We start from the raw sequence: 19755 nt of genomic DNA on the forward strand, positions 1-19755 counted from the left end.
AAGAAGCAAACACAATTGGTCTGTTCCTTTACTTCTGAAAATGGTAAAACCGGCAAAAGTAGTAAAAGTTGAAAACTGCTCCCATATAAATTGTATTGTGTCTGAAGTAAAGGAACGCTTTTCGAGTAAAATGTTGTAAAACTTGAAGATTCTTGAACGTAAAGGAACAGGGCTAATCATAGCGATTATGAATCTTCACGTAGGGAGATACTCACAAGTGAGTTGCAGTTCACTTTCACCTGCTCGAGCTATTATGATTGAGCAGGGAGGAGCACAAAAAGTGAACAAGGGTTGACAAGTCGGAAAATGGAAAATAATGGCGCGACTTGTGAACCCTTGAAATAATAATTTGTGTTGCCATACCGTCATTTTTTGCACAATTAACTTTGAGATTAATTAATTCTTATTTTTTGTATAAAAAATAAATAAATTTTCAAATTAATAAACATTTCTAGCAAGAAAAATGTCAGTTATTAACAATCCACTGTAAAAGAACATGGATATTGGTAAAAGAAAATACAACATTAAAACAACATGGCAACATCTGTAACAGCTGTTCTTTTGTTTTGGCAGATATGTGAAAATTGTTTATTTACACTGAAGAATTCGTGAAATTTATTGGAAAATCGTAAAAAAGTGAACAAATGTCGTTTAAAAACGTCATTAAATGGCTACAATAAGTAAATGTTTAATGTTGCATTTTGGGTGATAACAGAAATGGCAAATTCTGAGGAATACCAAACGTTGGGTGGGTTGGCCCGACACACTAGGTCCATCAAGAATGATCTTCACGTTCTAGCCCAACCATACTGGATAGAATCCCTTGCTCAACAAGCATTTCAAGTAGTTTTGAATAGCTTTCACATAGTCGCAGGTTCTAATGTAAACAAATAGGTATAGTGTGAATAAAGTCCACAACAAACCAGAGTAGTTTTTGCTCAACTATACTTGGGATATTGCAGTCGTCTAAATTCTTAGGCAAATATTGATAGCACCATGCACAGCACTCTGCGTCTTTTAATGGTGCGATGCCAAACCTAGTCATATAACTCCAGTGGATAGTTACATGCCATTCTTGGAACTGAAGGTAGACCCAATTTTTTACCAAATTCTGAAAGAATTCAGAGATTCAGACCGAATTCGTAAAGAACTCTGAAAAAATGTTAGCGGTCAATGTCCTAAGCTTTAAAAAACAAGAACATTCGTTTTATGCAACTATAAACATTATGGTAGAAATTTATAATAATGATATTTCTTTCTTTTTATAAGAATAAAAACAAAAACGCCCATTTGTTTTTAAATTTTTAAGTTGACCTCAAGCCAAATTAAAACCAAAGAAAATAGCGTCCAAAGGTCAACAATAACCTCACAACATAAAAAATCTCTTATTATTTTTTGTTACTTTCAACCTAAAATACAATTAATTATCATTACAGATACAAAATATTCGTATTTTTTAAAATAAATGTTCACACTTAAATTTTTTTGTTCAACTCACTTTGATTTCGGTAGTGAGAAATTTCAGCAGAAATTTGCCTCTTTTTCTCACTTTTTTTACATTTGTAATAGCTAATTTTTTCACGAACGTGAGTTTTGCTCACCCTCTTGTTGTTTATAATAAGGGAACAGTGAGAACATAACATCACTCACGGCGATATGATGTTTATAATAGGGGAGGAGGCGAGAAAGAGAAAACTCACGGTGAGAGGCCGTTCATAATTGGGCTGAATACTTCTGACGTTTCTAGGGCCTTTTTGAGTTTTTGAGTCAATTTCTTAGGAAGTATGGATTTGCCCAAAAAAAATTGTACCATTTTAACTAGGGCCGCACACGAAACATGTTAAAAGAGAGAGTGTGGGAGATTTCTCCCTTCGACGGTTATCTTACGTACTACCCAATGTACATAGTTGGTATGGCAGGCTCTTTCGAGATTTTGGGGTTTGCCTCAGGAAGAGTGGACTTGCCCTCCCAAAATAATTGCTCCGTCGTAACAGGGTCTAAAAGTAGAACTTTATGGAAAGATTTAAAAACAATTCGAGATGAGCTGTTAAACTGCACTTTTCTTAAATTTTGTGTTGGAAGTACCCAAAGGGCTGGACCGATATAGTCCATGTTCCACGACTAGATGAAATGACATGACATGACTAGATGATATAATACGATATGCAAAGTTTGGACCAATCAGAATCTTCATGCGGGAGTTATCTTGCCAATTTTCCATTTTAGTTGTTGTCATGAAGTTTCTTGGAGCTTTTAAGACATTATCTCAAGAAGTATGGATTTGCCCCCAACCAAATGTGTACCGTCGTAAATGAGGCCGCAGGGACAAACTGCTGAAAAAATTCATATTAATCAGAAAGGAGCTCTAAAACTATATGCAAAATGATGACCGATTCGATTATTCCCTTCGAGAGTTGTCGTGCACATCATTTTAGCAATAATTGTTGAACTTTTGTGGGGAAGGAAGTAGTGGACCACCGATATGGTCCATCCTCGAACTTAAACTAAAAATCTCGAAAGCCACATTTTTGGCCTGATCGGTGGCTTCGTTGAGATTTATCGTGCGCACCAGCCACCCGGACCCTCTTTAGCCCAATAAAAAAATAAATAAAATAAATATAAAAACGGGACTTTAAAATAGAAAATATTCTTACGTACTTAAATAAAACAGAATAAAAATCCGTCGTTATAGTCCACATGTTTTTGGCGCGGCTCTTATTACTTTTTCCCTGAAAAAACTTATGTTGATTAAAGTTATTTAAAATCTTTTAAAATTTACTGTGGTATAAAAGTGACGGGCATAGTTTATTCATTCATTCAATATATGTTGTGATAAATGTAAAAAAAAAATTTTCCGATTTCCCGGGAAATATGATTTTGTTTGTCCCAATTTACATTAGGCGAGTTTACTTGCGGCAATTGTCAGTTTGTGGGTGAGAGAGGGTGTTGAGAGGCAAAGGGTTACCATATACCTCACCTCTCTCTCCATCAAACTGACAATTGCCGCAAGTAAAATCGCCTAATGTAAATTAGGACTTTCCCGGGAAAATCCCGTAACAAAAAAACCGGGAATTTCCGGGAATTCCCGGTGCGGGATTTCCCTACCCAAAACCCTATGCATCAGCCAACTACTACAACAAAAACCAGTTCAGTACTGTGTCAAAAATGTTTCCAAAAATAAAGCGATTCACACAATTTTTAAATTTTTTTTTTGTTAGGCAGATATTCATAAACGCATTATTACAAAAATTCACAATTTTTTGTTTAAATATTTGTTTTTTAATTGTGTGTTTTGAAATACAACTTTTTTGACAGCTCCCAGTACATCAGCTGTGCTGAAGCGGGTACCTGTATGATTGTGCCATGTGGAAAATGTACTATATGATCTGCGTCGTGAAAAACGTACGGACTTTGTTGTTTGCTTTGGGTAAAAAATTATATTTCCACTTAATGACTTGTGACGGGAGTTAAAAGTTAACCTGGACGCGCGTTTTAATATTACGGAGTTTTTTGAGTTTTTTCTCCAACTGCAAGTAGTATATAGCCGTCGGAATTTATTATTAAAATCATATGCCCAAGATCCAAGATGGGGCAACAAGTCTCAAGACAAGACTTTGAGTGGGTGTATACGGAAGAGCCGCATGCAAGTCGTCGTAAAATAATTCTTGATAAATATCCTCAAATAAAAAAACTCTATGGCTGTGATCCGAAATTTAAGTGGGTGGCTGGCAGTATGGTTTTGGTACAAATTCTGTCATTGTTTATCGTGAAGGATTTCTCCTGGCCGCTGTTACTTATAACGGCATATTGTTTCGGAGGAGTAATTAACCACTCGCTAATGCTTGCGGTGCATGAAATTTCCCACAACTTGGCATTTGGATTTAGTCGCCCAATGTATAATCGTATCTTAGGATTTATTTGCAATCTTCCGATTGGTCTCCCTATGTCTATATCTTTTCGGAAATATCACTTGGAACATCACAGGTAAATGAGTTGCAGTAAATCAAAAAAGGGCGTTGGCAAGTAATGTCATTCATTGGGTATGGGAAGGATGATCTACGTTTATTTTTGGTCAATTAATGTTATCACACCACCATTTGCTGAGTTTTCTATTCATATAAATTGAATATTATTTGTTTTCGTTAATTACCTTCTCGTCGCAAACATGGTTTCACATGGTTTGAATTTTGTTTTTATGGGTTTTTTTCTGGGGAATTATTTGAGGAATAATTCTACTAACCCACATTCGTTTCGCCAGTTCCTTAATTCTGGTATTGCAATTCACATGTATGACGTCATCGTATGGTTTCAAATCACATTCATATGACAACTTTGTAAAATATTTTAACCTTAACTCTAAATTATATAAAAATTAAAAATACAGAAGTCTGAAATCTTATCTTAACTGGCTGGCATAAACCGAAAATCGAGTACCTTGTTGATTGCGCGATATAATTAGTACACAGCCAGAGCACAATCACGTACACATGAGCGCGCCAAGAAGACGCAATTTCTTTCTCTTTTTTTATGATATTGCATATTAACTTATATTGGATAATGTTAGTACGTCAAATGTAAGATGTATTTTTTTTCTACAAAATATAAAATATCAAATTGTCTTAAATTTGTTGTATTATACGTATAAATATCACAAAAAACGTCTATTTCTTCCTTCTAATTAGTAACACTAGACACTGTGTAGACGCTACATGTATAAACAAAATGTATTCTATTATTATTGTTGTATTTAATAAATACAAATGACATTAATTAGAACAGTACTAAGATAAGCAGTGATGAATAGTCGGTTCATATTATTATTTTTTTTTTTTTTTAAATAATATCGATGATTGCTAATATTGATAAATTTTATTTTCAGTGGAAGAAATTAATACCAAGTAAAAATTATTGGACGTCGATTAGATATTACGTTTTTATATAAATATGAGATATCTAATCAATACTTGAAAGATTAAATCGTAAATAATAACGCTAATTTTATTTTCTTTTTTACGATTGCAGATATCAAGGAAACGAAGTAATTGACACTGATATTCCGACTTTGGTTGAGGCTAAACTATTTGATACCACTTTTGGCAAGTTTATCTGGGTTTGTCTACAGCCATTCTTTTATATCTTCAGGCCTTTGATAATTAATCCGAAGCCTCCAACGCGTTTGGAAATACTAAATACTGTCATTCAGCTGACATTCAACGGTCTTGTTGTTTACTACTTTGGCTGGAAAGCTATGGCTTACCTTGTACTAGGTTCAATTCTGGCTATGGGCTTACATCCAGTAGCCGGACATTTTATATCCGAACATTATATGTTTGCCAAAGGCTTTGAAACATATTCCTACTATGGTCCATTAAATTGGATAACTTTCAATGTTGGCTATCACAATGAACATCACGATTTTCCCGCCGTTCCTGGATCGCGCTTACCCGAGGTTAAGAAAATTGCACCGGAGTTCTATGATACGATGCCTCAGCACACAAGTTGGGTGCGCGTGCTTTACGATTTCATAATAGATCCTGCTATTGGACCATATGCTCGGGTGAAACGCCACCAAACAGGACTTAAAACGTAAACATTAATCATAAGGATATGTGAATTCGCAAAACTGTATTTTAGCACTTAAGCGACGAAGGTAAAAATCTCAACATACAAATTTTTATAATAACGTGCTATGTTTTTGCCTTAACTTACTAAAAGCCATATCCATATGGATTAAATGAAAATGGCCAAGCATGTATGTATGTCTGTCATTACATATTTAACATGATGTAAAAAAAATTACAATTTTGATAAATATATGTTCCTAATTTATTCAATATGTACGAGAAAGAGCTAATGATTACATTGTCTATGTTAAGAGATTTGCATATGAATAAATCGGATGAAACGCTTAAAATATACATTTATAAAATTATTAACTGAAAACAATGTACCTCAAACAGAAATGTGTAAAACTACTTATACATGCATATGAAAAACCAAATAAATAGTCCTACTACTTGTACATATATAAAAACCAATTGATTTATCTTTTCATTTGCGTTATCTTTTATAATCAGTTTATGTAATATAAATTTGCTAATGACAAATTTAAAATTTTATTTTTGAAACTTTGCCTGTCAGTGCGAATATCATTATAATTTTTATGAATTTTCTCGTTTAGAGTTGAGCTTAATGAACGATGATTTTTGCGAGTGAAAAAGAAAGCCGACGATTCGAACCCACACAACGCCAATTTATGTGATTACTTCCGCTGTTAGTTTTGCAGCACATCGGACATATCGGCGGTGGTAGTGGCTTCTCTGTCAACGAACTTTCTTCTTTCAAATGCAAAGTGTTTTTAAAAGCGACGAATATTTGTTCGTTCAACCTGTATGGCTTCCATTCTTGGAATGTAATGAGTTTGGCTCTGAACGGTAACACGCCGCAACAACATTTGATTGGGCTGTATATGTTTTTCGAGGGTTCCCAGCCGAGCTCTGTCGGTTTTTTATTTTTGAAACTGTGCCTGCCAGGGCGAAGATCAATTTAATTTTTATGAATTTTCTCGTTTAGAAATCATCGATCATTAAGCTCAACTATAAACGAGAAAATTAAAAAAAAAAACAAATTTATAATTTTGGGACAAAATGAAAAGAATCTGAATAGCTTCTCTTCATCCTAAAAATCCCTATAAGTGATATTTATTGTATTTCTGAGTCTGTTAACATTGAAAAACTTTCATATGGTCTTTACATGCGATATATTTATTACATTGCGTGCCATTAATTCCGGTAATAGATACATGCATATATGCAGACGACATATATACATATATATGTACATTATTTGTATGTTTATATCTACACCATTTTCACATGTAATTCGAATAATTTCAGTTGTAAGTTGATTATTTCACTTGAAATTCGAAACATTTCACTTGTAATTTGAGAATTGCATTTGAAATTGAATTTTTTTCTTTTCATTTATTTATATAACAATACAATGAGTGCCCCAGCGCCATTACGACATTATTGGGGCGAGTCGGCTAGTAATTGCAGACTTAGTATATTAAAAAAGTATAACAGTGTTACAATGTTTCAGCAAACTTCCTCATAAAATATTAAAGTTTATCTAATTACATTAGAAGAATTTCCATATGGGCTAAACGGACCCCAAATCAAGTTAAATAAAACACTGTAAAAATTCGAATTACAAATGAAATAAAAGAATAAAATCTAGTAACTCCGTTTTAACACAGTTGCAATCGAACTGAAACTTTGCACACTTTTCAGATTTGGATGACAATACATGAAATGAATATGGAACCAAAACCAATATTGGTTCCTTTTTTTCCTGTAGCCCCCATATAGCTTTACCACCCAATTTAGCCGATTTAGTTCAAATCTATTAACTCATTTTTAACACAGTTGCAGTTGACCGATCGAACTGAAACTTTGCACACCTTTCAGATTTGTATGACAATACATGAATATGAAACCAAAACCAATATTGGTTCCTTTTTTCCTATAGCCCCCATATAATACTACCACCCGATTTAATTAAAATCTATTAACTCATTTTTAACACAGTTGCAGTTGGCCGATCGAACTGAAACTTTTCAGATTTGGATGACAATACATGAATATGAAACCAAAATCAATATGGGTCCATTTTTTCATATAGCCCCATATTGCGGTACCACCCGATTTCAGGTGTTTTGAGGATTTTGTCTTCATTTTTTGTTCGAATTGGTTGTAACTTTGCATTTGGAGTTACCAATTGTACAGAAACTCACACACCAAAAATTGTGGACATGGGTCAGATTTTGGTGTAGCCCCCCGATTCCAGGCAATTTAAAGTTTTTATCTCCATTTTCGGCCTAAATTGACTCTAATTGTGCTTTGGACTTCTCAGTGGTCAAAAAATGTATTTACTAAAAAGTTAAAAATAAAAAATAATTAAAAAACAAGTAAGAAAGTATCAGTCAGCTGAGCCGACAGAGATATACCCTCAGCCACGTACCCGAAGAAAAAAGTTAACACAATACTTCTGTAGGTTTTTTAGCTGTTTGGAAAATTTTCCAGGATGGAAAGGGCCGCAAAAAACTACATGTTGCAACAAAATTCAGAATGATCCAAGACGAGTGCATTTTTTCCAAACTTTGGGTAGGGTGTATCCATAGGAGTGATCCGATGTAGTACATATTCGCACTTAATACAAATTTGTAGGAAATATTTTATTCTTTATTAGTCTATGGATATTTTCCTTACAGACTATATAATTAAATATGTTGCAATTAATTTTCCGAATTTAAATATATTACAATTTTACTTTTCAATTTACAAAGTTTGAGCTAAATCGATTTCTCTCTTAAAGGGTTATTTTACACATTAGCCAGTTTAGGTGGTGCCGGTAGGATTTTCTGGACCTTTTTGGGTCATTATCTCAGGAAGTATGAACTTTCCCACGAAAAAAAATACAACGTCGTAACAGGGGCCGCAAGTGCAACCTGCTGCGTCACACATTAATAAGATCAGAGAGGAGTTGTTAAACTATTTCCAAATTTTGTGTGGGTGGTACTCAAATGAGTGGACCGATATAGTCCATATTAGAACTCGATCTATGCCTGAAAGTAATATTACCAATAGCTAAGTTTGGCTCAATTCGGTTATTCCCTCCTAGAGTTATCATGCCCACAATCTTGGCGAACAATTTTGAACCTTTGTGGGGGAGGTACCGGAAGGAGTGGACCGATATGGTCTATCTTCGAATTTAAACGAAGTTTGGACAAAATATTGAAAGACCCAACATTTTAACCAAATATGTTGATCCGTTCAAGAGTTATCGTGCACTCAACTACGACACACGATAGCCTTTGATGCTAGTGCTATTTTTTATATAATTTTATTGTAATTTTTTATTATAATAAATATTTGAAATAAAAAAAAAAAATACAAAAAAAGTATATTTACCTAATAATTAAAAAAAATCGTACATTCTTAGTACAACACCACACAACGTTTGAATCCATTCACTTAAAAAACCTATAAATTAATGCACGGTGGTTGAATTAGGATAGTTGTGCGTTTACTAACCTAATTCAAAAACCGTGAATTCAATGCAAATATGCATTTTGTATTATAAAACTAAATTACAGCCCCCAAAAGTATGCTATAATAATTTTATGTAACTAATTTCGAAATGTCTTCTCCCATTTCTTGCTGTTCCCACGTCGCACACTGGTCGAAACCACTGATCTAGCGGCGCAAAAGTAAAAAAATCGAACTATAGAATTGCGAAATATTTTATATTGTATCGATTACACACACTTTGCAGACAAAGATTTTGTTTTTCATTTTTATTGTTGTAAATATAGATTTAACGGATCTGATTAGGGAGACTGTTGATGGAGGTGAGAGTAGTGTTCGTGTTGCCCTGGATTTGTCCAAGGCGTTTGATTGTGTGGACCATTCGAGGTTAATAGAGAAGCTACGCTGTAAATATGCGTTTGATAGCACTTCTTGTAAGTTAATTTGTTCCTATTTGTCGGGTCGTTCTCAGTATGTTTCCCTTAACGGTGTTATTTCCAGCAGATGTAATATATACAGTGGGGTACCTCAAGGTTCCATTTTAGGTCCTCTTCTTTTCGTTTTATACGTCAATGACATTGGAAGTTCGTTATATAATGGCAGTTGTCGTCCATTTTTGTATGCTGATGACATACATTTACTTTTTAAGGGTAAATCTAGCGCTCAGTTAGATCATGATATTAATACTACCTTATGCTCTATATCGCGTTGGTTAGGTAACAATAACCTTGTTGTGAATGTTTCTAAAACCAAAGCAATGATTCTGGGTCCATTGTGTCGTCTGAATAGTAGTATTATGGGCCGATTCCGTACAGCGAGCCGAGTCGTGTCGCGTTGTCAAATGCAATTTTTCGATTCCGTATGGCAATATCGCCTGACGTCGTCAAATTTTGTCGCCGAAATGTTCATTTTCCGGCGACAACAAATTAGCTGTCGCCGTACATTTTTACTAACGAATAAAAATAAAATAAAAAAAAAAAATAAAAATAACTTGTTATCGACGATTATTTTCTATCGCTGTAAGTAGTGCATTTTTTAAATTTTGTCACAGAGACGATAGACGACGCGACATGACTCGCCTCGCTGTACGGAATCGGCCCATTAATATACAACTTGATGGACTTTGGATTGAGTTCGTTGATCGTTTAAAATGTTTAGGAGTTATACTCGACACAAAACTTGATTTTTCAGCGCATATAGATGCGTTATACCCAAGAGTAGTTAATATGCTTCGGAAATTGTATTCTACTGAATTCTATTTGCCCCTCTTTGTCAAGAAAAAGCTTGCTTATTCTATGTTAATATCGATCATTTCTTATGGCATAGAAGTGACATCGGGTACAACGCAGGAACTTTTTGGAAAAGTAGAAAAACTGTTCAACATGATTGTAAGTTATGTATATAACATGCGCCGATCTGAACATATTTCGGAACAGGCAATGATTTTCCTAGGAGTGCCTTTTAATGTTTTTGTTAAGCAACGAGTTGTTTCATTTCTTTATAAATCGGTAATTTTTGAACTACCTGGTTTTCTTTAGATCTAACAGAAACACACAATTAATTTTTCCAAGTTTTTCCACATCTTTATACGAAAGATCTTTTATAATTCGCTCTGCACGTCTGTGGAATCAACTTCCTGCAGATCTACGGCAGTTTTCGTTTTCCAGAAGTGTATTTCGACGAAGGTTTGAATACGATGGGCTGATGTAATGTTATAGTCACGTATATATTTTATTTTTTTTTTTGTAGATTCTACTGTATTGGATTTACTGATGCATTGCACGATGGGGCCAATAGCAGGTTTTCGAGGCAAAAAGTCAATTTTTGAAGAGAACAATTTGAAAAAATTAATAACGGATTTCGATTGCCAACACTCTGAATCACTAAAAATAAAAAAATAAATCAATCTGGTAACATCACATAGCGACATACTGATCTGGCAATGGTGACATATTTTCTTATGCATCATTTTCCGACATTCATTATAAATAAGTAGTGAAAGCATTTTAGGCGCCAAAAAGAACATTTCAACATTTTTATATTTTTTAAACATGGAAAGCTCTTCAATGGGTATGTAAAATAAGATAGTGTTAACAAATAATAAAAATGTTATGTGTGGTAAAGGTATTTTTGAGTTAAGATGTAATGTATTTTTTGGAGTATTTTGCTTTGTTATCCATGTGTTCTCTGGAGTATAACTTTTGAGATCTAGGTAGATCTAGGATATTATATATATGTGGTGAAAGGTATTAATGTGTACTATCATTTTGTGAAAAAATTAGCTGCGCCTATCTGCGCCTTTTCATAAAAATTTGATTTCAGATGTCGTAATACTTAAAAATATGGACATTTTTATGTTTTGGTTGGCGAATAATCGGAAACCCATTAATGTTACCAATTGGATTTCGGAAAAATTTAATAGACGTATATAATAATAATAATATATAATTTCAAAGATATCGCAAACTTTGGCTTTTGTGGCGGAATCTTAGCCGATTTTTACTAAATTTGGAACCTTTTTTTTATTAAATTATAACAAACCACAGACAAAAGCATGACATTTGAACATATGTATATAGGGGAGCTATTTCTATATCTGAACCGATTTCAATATAACTTGACAAACTTATTTGTAGTCCGAATTCCGTAACATTTTCCAAATTTTATTGTAATTTGATGGAATTTGCATGCTTGGTCAATCATTTTCCTGAAATCGGGCGAACATATATATTGGAGCTATATCCAATTCTGGACCGATTTCAATATGATTTGCCAAAAATGTTTCTAGACCAAAATCCGTCACACATTTCAAATTTCATCAAGATTGGACATACATAGCGGGATTTGTGCACCAAATACCTAAAATCGGGCGAAAATATATATGGGAGCAATATCAAAATCTGAACCGATTTCATTATAACTTGGCAAACTTATTTGTAGTCCTAATTCCGTGGTATTTTCCAAATCGCATAAAAATTGGGCAGAATTTGCGTGTTTGGTCCATCAATTGCTTGAAATCGGGCGAACATATATACGGCAGCTATATGTATATATGAACCGATATAAACCAAATTTGGCATATTAGTTTCTAAGCCCATTATAAACATCTGTACAAAATTTGGAAGGTCTAGCTTGCCCCAGTGATTTGTTGCCTCGAAAACCTGTCATTGGCCCCATCGTGCATTGATTCAATTTGTATATTACCAACAATAGGCATATGATATCTCTTTCTTCATTTTGGCTGGGGAGCCTTATTTTTGCCTTGTAGTTGTTTTGCGCACACACATGTGTACATTTTATTAAATACTTATTATTATAAGATTTGAATTGTAATAGTTTAAGATACATTTCCTGATTCGAAGAACACATTTGTAGTTTTTTTGCATGTTGTGACATATAATATTATATAATAATATTATTATTATTAATATTATATATATATAATAAATATATATTGCAAAATGTTTCATTAAAGTTCGTTTTGTGCCACAAAAATAATCATTTCGACAGCAGATGTGTGGTGGGCAAAAACTCGCAAGATTCCACTCGAAAGTGTATTCGACAACGGATGCCGTAATCCAAATACTGAAAATATCGATCGAAATAACTCGATCACGTATGCGAGAATTAGGCCCCTGTACTTTCGACCACCGTGCGTCGTTGAGAATATGGAAAGCGTGGGAACAGCTCCCATAGGAATGTTCAGAATAGGGCTGTATTTGCGTTCGTTTACTCAAAACTGTACGAATTATTACTGGATGTTGTTCGTTTACTCTTCAGTACAATTCAAAATTCCTTAATCGTTTACAAGAAGTTACTAGACATGTAGAAATTATTGACTAAACGAACACACCTAATGTCTTGACCATCTTTTTCGTATCGCAGTAATACAGAATAAATTACAAGTATTTCACTTCGAAACGTCACTGATGCGCAGATGTTTAAAATGTATTCTATGAAAAGTTGTACTCCTCAACTGCAAAGAACTTTTCCCAATTTCTCTTGTTATTTTGTGTAAAAAATGCTGACATTTATTTACTAATTTCAATTTTCTTCTGTAAACCAATAAAAATTTTTACATTTCAAACAAAAAGGCAACATGAAATGTTTCGTTTCGATTGTTGAAAGTTGGTATGGCAACTTTGAGTACTCGGTTCGAAACAATCGATATCGGATCCATTAATTAGGCCCCTGCAAACCATCTGACTATGTATTCGGAAGTCAGCCTACTTTTGCGTACCCTTCCAGTACAAATTTTCAAGAATCAAGCCTCATTGCACTGTATCACACCAAAGTAAGCCACGTTCCAAATTTCAATGTTCTAGCTTCACCGGTTCGCTAAATATCATGGTAGCTAGAACGAATTTCCAAAAACCCTACCTTATCTCTCACCTCTACCCTACAACGATTCTCACCCAAGTTTTTAGTTTCAGCCGTTTTGTGAAAATTATACCAATAGAAAACTTGATTATCTCTGTAAGTCTACATTAAATAATTGGTATTTGTTTCATTGGCTGGCTTCCGTTCAACAACTGCGAAGATATGTGTTTCAAAACGTTAAAAATACGTTAACGCAGGTAAAAAGCTACATTTTTATTTCTGATGAATTTAGTTGCATTTTCAAGGAAAAATTTATGAGTGTGCAACTGAAATATTTGGACGAAGTTTAAACAACACAAAGCAACTCATGACACGGATGTCAGCCCTTCTGTTTTCAGTCATAAGCTATATACTCTCGGTATGGCTGACTTCCGTATCGTCAGATGCTTTGCAGTTTTTAAACATCGTCAAAATATTTCAGTTGTACACTTATGCATTGTTTCTCGAAAATGCAACTAAATGCATCAGAGATAGAAATGATACAGGTTTGTTTTTTACCTGCGTTAAAAATGCTCAATTGTGACGTTTTGAAGTAGATAAGTTGACTTCTGTAAAGTCATTTGCTTTGTTAATATCTGTAATGGGTCGATTCTGCAACAACATTTAAAAATTGTACTACGTAAAGCGATAGAAAATAATCGTCGATAACAAGTTATCGGTGATGTAGCGGAGCGTTTTTTATTTTGATTTGAATAAATCAGAAAAAATATCACCACAAGTTGTACACAGAATATAGTTAACGTCGCATCTATCAGTCGACACATTTATATATGAATAGGAAAGGATATTTTAGTTTAAACGTTTTGTTGGCAAGTACGTTGTCAATTTCATTTTCTACCTCAGCAGATTGTCCAATTTGCCGTTATTATCATCACATGACTCTTCAATTCCGTATATCGTACCTGCAGGATTTGAAACCATATTAATTTGCAGTATGTCTGCCACCGCTTGCTCCATCGACGACAAAGATATTTCATGTGATGGTCCACCTCCTGTAGCTGTAATGTTCTTTTTATTTTGAGACATTTTTTTCTTTAGTTTGGATTATAGATAGCAACCCAACTCCAGTTGCGTTGCCGACAGCAAATTTAATAATAGAAACTTCCATTTCCGCATTGAAATTCATACTTTTATAGAATCAAATTAATAGCTGAAGGTTCAATACACTGATATTGTATGAATTTCACAAAAAAATGTGTCATTTTACTTATTTCATTTGTATGATTCTATTATTATTATTACAGTTGAGTTGCTATCCATAATCGACCCCTAAAATGAGTCCATACTCTGTGCCATTCATCTGGTGTACGCACACAACTATTTAATTGCTTCGTATCATTCTCCCACACCTCATCAAAAGTGGCTTTAGTTTCGCTAAAAAGTCTGACTCTACGAGCTACGTTTGGGTGGGCTTCCATTTCAAGTAGCATTTCAAATTGCTGTTTTGTAGTAATTTTTACCAAGAAACACCAAAAAAAAATATATAATATTAAATAAATTCACTTAAAATAAATGAAAATGTACTTACGTTTAAATTTTTCGTTTTTATTCGTTTCTAAAAATGCACGGCGACAGCTAATTTGTTGTCGCCGGAAAATGGAAAAATTGCAACTGGCAACGCGACACGACTCACGTCGCAATACGGAATCGACCCATAAATATCTTAAGCATCATATTCCATATCGCTGTGATACAGAATGGATGTCTGAAGTATTGTGTATCATAACGTCGTAATAATTAACAAATGCGAAGCTATGTATTTCAAAACGTCACAATTGCACATTTTTAATACGGTAAAAAGCAAACATGTATAATTTTATTTCTGATGTATTTAGTTACATTTTTGAGGAACAATGCATGAGTTTGCAACTGAAATATTTTGACGAAGTTTAAAAACTACAAAGAATATGACGATACGGAAGTCAGCCAATGCGAAGTTTTGCAATCCAAAACGTCACTGATGCGCACTTGAAACGTAGAATATACCAAATTAGCATCGGGTAGAAAACTGATGCATTAGGCATCGGTCGGCCATAGCTTCGCATTTGTTAAGTACTGCGGCGTTATGAAATGCAATACTTAGAAATTTTCCGACGTTTGCAAGCATCTGACGATACGGAAATCAGCCTAATACATAGCTCTCGGTAAATTGGTAAATTGACTGAAGCCCTTCGTTGATTGGTAAAATGTTTCTAATAGTTGTCCTTTGCTTGCCACCCTAATATGTACTGAAATTAGAACACGGGAATGCAATTATGCATTTTGTAATTCGCCAGTTGGCTTTGAATTACAATTTAAATAAATTGAAACTGAAAACATCTTTTTAGAATAAATGAAAAACCTTCGCTCTACGTAGGCACCGATGTGAAAGCTACATATCCACTCCCAAACTAAAATAAATTTAAAAACGTAGGTGTTTATTCCTTCAATTATATAAAGTTTGGGTATTGGAATTTTCCCTTAGGTTTTATTTCTTTACAATTTATATCCAGCTTATTGATGGTGGTATAGTGTTTAGCTGTTTTAATGTTCTCTTCTTTAATATTTTATTATCTGTATTTAAATATTTTTGTTGCTGCTGTTGACGACGTACGATTTAAAAACGATCAAGTTTACGTTTAAATTAGATCAGCAATATTAGCGGGCATTTCTTCAATAGTTGTATGGTAAAATTGTTCAATATCTTTAAGGATTCTACGGTCTTCATCTGTAATAAAATTGATGGCTACGCCTTTACGACCGAAACGGCCACCACGACCGATTCTGTAAATAAAAATGAAAAAAACAGGTAACAAAGATGATTCATTTTAGGTACACTTTTCCATTACCTATGAATGTAATTTTCTCTATTTGATGGTAAGTCATAGTTGATAACCAATGACACTTGTTGCACATCGATACCACGAGCCAACAAATCGGTCGTAATTAAAACACGGGACGAACCAGAACGGAACTGCTTCATAATTAATTCACGGTCTCGTTGTTCCATATCACCATGCATGGCAGAAACAGTGAAGTTATGGGCGGTCATCTCTTCAGTCAATTGATCGACCTTGAAGTAAAGTAGTAAAATGATCAATTTTAGTAATATAGATACATATATAATACATTTATGGCATGTTTCTCTAAAACGATTCGAATTAAAATTCGTTCGAATTACTACCAAACTCCTGTTGTTTTATTGAAAACACAGAAAACAGAAGTTCGATAATATTTCGAACGATTTTGAATTCGAATCGTCTAACTAGGCGTTTACACACAGACAGTATTGGCAAGACAATAGCAAAGTTACAAACCATTTTCACCAATACATTCATACTTTTCTCTATACATATTTAAAAATTTACAAATGTATTTTGAAAAAGGTTTGTATTTTTGCTATTGTCTTGTCAATTTGTAAACGCAGGGTTAGTGAAACAGACCATTAATTTTTAAGTAAAATAAAATTGAAAATTTTGTAACACCAAAAGGTCGTTATGTTATTTGGAATTTATATTGGCAACATACTTTGTTAAACGAGCAAAATACCAAATGGTATGCATAACTGTCAATTGTCGAAATAGAGATGATTCACACCTCAAAATATGTTGTTAATAACATGTCGAACGCATATATATTTACGAGTTACATTTGAATATTGGTGGTTGGGTTTTTTCAACAGAAATTTATTTGAGGAGGTTAATCTGATCTCAACATGTTAATGCAAATTTCAAATTTTTCGTCCTTTAAAATCCAACAAGTAATAAAATATAGTGCCACCGTGGTGCAATGGTATGCACACCCGCCTTGCACGCAGAAGGTCAGTGGTTCGATTCCCCGGCCAGGCAACATCAAACATTTTTCAACGATGGCAAAATATAGTAATGTTGGCGACATTTCCTGAGTATATCAGCCTTGAAAAACTTCTCTACAAGTGGTGTCCTAAGGCACGCCGTTCGGACTCGGCGATAAACAGTAGGTCCCATATCATTGAGCTAATATGAATCGGTGTGCACTAATTGATATGAGAGAAGTCTCCCTTGTCCCGTATGGGATGTTGTGGAACAATGTTTGTTTTGTAATAAAATATAACTCGATGTAAAGCCTCTTTGTAAGCTTTTTTTTTTTGAATGTTTGAATTTTTTACATACCTTGCGTCTAGTGTTGCAGAATATAACCGATTGAGTAATTGAAAGTGTGTCGTATAAATCACACAAGGTTCCCAGCTTCCAGTTTTCTTGCTTAACATTGACGTAAAACTGTTTGATACCTTCCAGCGTAAGTTCTTCCTTCTTAACCAAAATGCTGACGGGATCACGCATGAAGCAACGGCTCACTTCCAATACATCTGGGGGCATGGTGGCCGAAAGTAGAATAACTTGGACATCATTGGGAAGCATTTTGAATACATCTTGAATTTGATCTTTAAAACCACGGGACAACATTTCATCAGCTTCGTCCAAAACAAACAATTTGATGCTATTTGTCCGCAATACCTTGCGATTAATCATATCGTACACACGTCCAGGAGTACCGACTACTACGTGGCAACCAGACTCCAAGTTCCGTGCGTCTTCGCGCACGTTTGTGCCGCCAATACAGGCATGGGAATGAACTTTCATATATTCGCCGAGCGCCATAACAACCCTTTGAATTTGGGTTGCCAATTCGCGAGTTGGTGCCAAAATCAAAGCTTGGCAGTCACGAATGGACGTATCAATTTGTTGCAAGATGGCAATCGAGAAGGTTGCAGTTTTGCCGGTACCTATTTAGAACAAAATTTAGAAACACAATTGTTGTAGCGCCTTTAAAACTGTCGAAGATGTTTGTTTACCTACCGGACTGAGCCTGAGCGATAACATCTCTACCCTTGACACAGGGAATAATGGCGCGTTGCTGGATAGCGGACGGTTTTTCGAAACCGTAACCATAAATACCACGCAAGAGTTCTTCGCGCAAATTCATATCATCGAAGTTGTCGTAAACTTCATGCCAAGTGGACTCAATAACGCCCTCGGGTTCCATACCAGCGGGTCCTTCATTAACATCACTTCGATCATCCCTTTAAAAGAATAAAAGACATATACACACATTAATCGACTCTATAGGCACAAGAAACTGTAAAACGTTGTTACTACATTGTCAACTAAATTTGAATTTATTTCGCAATTCACGGCTGTATGATAAATTTTGCTATGCACTTTCAATGCCGCTTCAATTTTTCTTTGCTGACTAAAACTTTCTTAACTATTCGTTAGCTATTTCCACAATTTTTATTTCTTTTTTTCTTTACAAGCAATATACCACAGCTGAATAATTGTGGTGCACTTTTACTCTACTATTGCTGAACGAAATATGAACACTCATTTTCATTTTTTCTCCCCTTCGTGGCTTTGCCATTTTTTCACTCTGAGTCATTTAAGTTCAAAGAAGAATATGAAAGCAACAACAACACTATTTTTTTTCCAGCCAGCCCCGCCGCATTCGCAATACATTGTACTAATAATTCAGCAAATGGTATGGTGGTGGTGGTTTTTGCGTGACGTACAACAACAACACGAGCATGATAAATGAGAGACAAAAAAGAAACATGAAAACAACAGAGTTGTATTTTGGAAAATTGTGCGGTAAAAGGGGAACAGTTCGATGATTTTTGTTTTGCAAAAAAATGAGAAAAAGTAGAAAAATTAAAAGTAAAATATATTTTATTTGCAACCCGTGGCTTCCATCAACACAGCCAATATGTAACTCAGCACCGAGAAATAACGAGATGAAATGTCATCTAATATAACATCCTATGCCATTCTGCAAACATTGATCAATATGGGTTGTCGGGTGTGGTTAACTGATGATTTTCTTTTTCCATAATCTTCTTGTTCAATTTGTGTTTGTTATCCTCTACAACAGATTTAATATAAATTTTCTGGCAAAGATTTGCTCATTAAAATACAACTCATTTACGTATGCATTGGTGGTTTCGTGTGATGTATTCGTTTTTTTCATTTGCTATAGTTGCCGAACAATCACCACTCGACGAACCATTTTCTTTTTTTAATATATTTCACATTTGTTTACACTTTGACGCCTGAATTCAATACTCCCGAACGCAGAATTTTATATACTACAAATTGTCAAAACTTATTATAAATAAAGAAAGAGAATATACTAACATTTTATGAAAATTATTTGGCACTATTCACACACGTGCGATTATTCTGATTTGTAAGCAAGCGAAAGGGCTCCATCTTGCTGAATTTCTGAATTCTTGCTTTTTTTCTTTTCGCAATTGAATTACAACCAACTTTGC

At 34.4% G+C, this 19755-nt stretch overlaps 2 protein-coding genes across 3 annotated transcripts; one reads left to right on the forward strand and one right to left on the reverse strand.

Annotated features, from left to right (window-relative positions):
* Nucleotides 1-3374: 3374 nt before the first annotated feature.
* ifc (delta4-sphingolipid-FADS-like protein ifc) lies at nt 3375-6038 on the forward strand. Its single transcript, XM_073966515.1, has 2 exons — nt 3375-3984; nt 5023-6038. The coding sequence occupies exons 1-2, from the start codon at nt 3587-3589 to the stop codon at nt 5588-5590; spliced, it is 966 nt and encodes a 321-aa protein (XP_073822616.1). The 5' UTR covers nt 3375-3586; the 3' UTR covers nt 5591-6038.
* Nucleotides 6039-15885: 9847 nt separating this feature from the next.
* On the reverse strand, nt 15886-19755 carry eIF4A (eukaryotic translation initiation factor 4A). 2 transcript variants are annotated; one of them, XM_073966516.1, is made up of 5 exons: nt 19619-19755; nt 18287-18510; nt 17600-18213; nt 16298-16521; nt 15886-16232 (listed from the first exon to the last, which is right to left on the reverse strand). In XM_073966516.1, coding segments are annotated over exons 1-5 (1209 nt in total). In that variant the 5' UTR covers nt 19621-19755; the 3' UTR covers nt 15886-16087. The 2 variants fall into 2 exon arrangements, with proteins under 2 accessions (XP_073822617.1, XP_073822618.1); XM_073966517.1 differs by lacking the exon at nt 19619-19755 and adding an exon at nt 18587-19027.

This window comes from Musca autumnalis, unplaced genomic scaffold, assembly GCF_047663935.1.
Source record: "Musca autumnalis isolate F117 unplaced genomic scaffold, ASM4766393v1 scaffold_2, whole genome shotgun sequence".
Classification (NCBI taxonomy): domain Eukaryota; kingdom Metazoa; phylum Arthropoda; class Insecta; order Diptera; family Muscidae; genus Musca; species Musca autumnalis.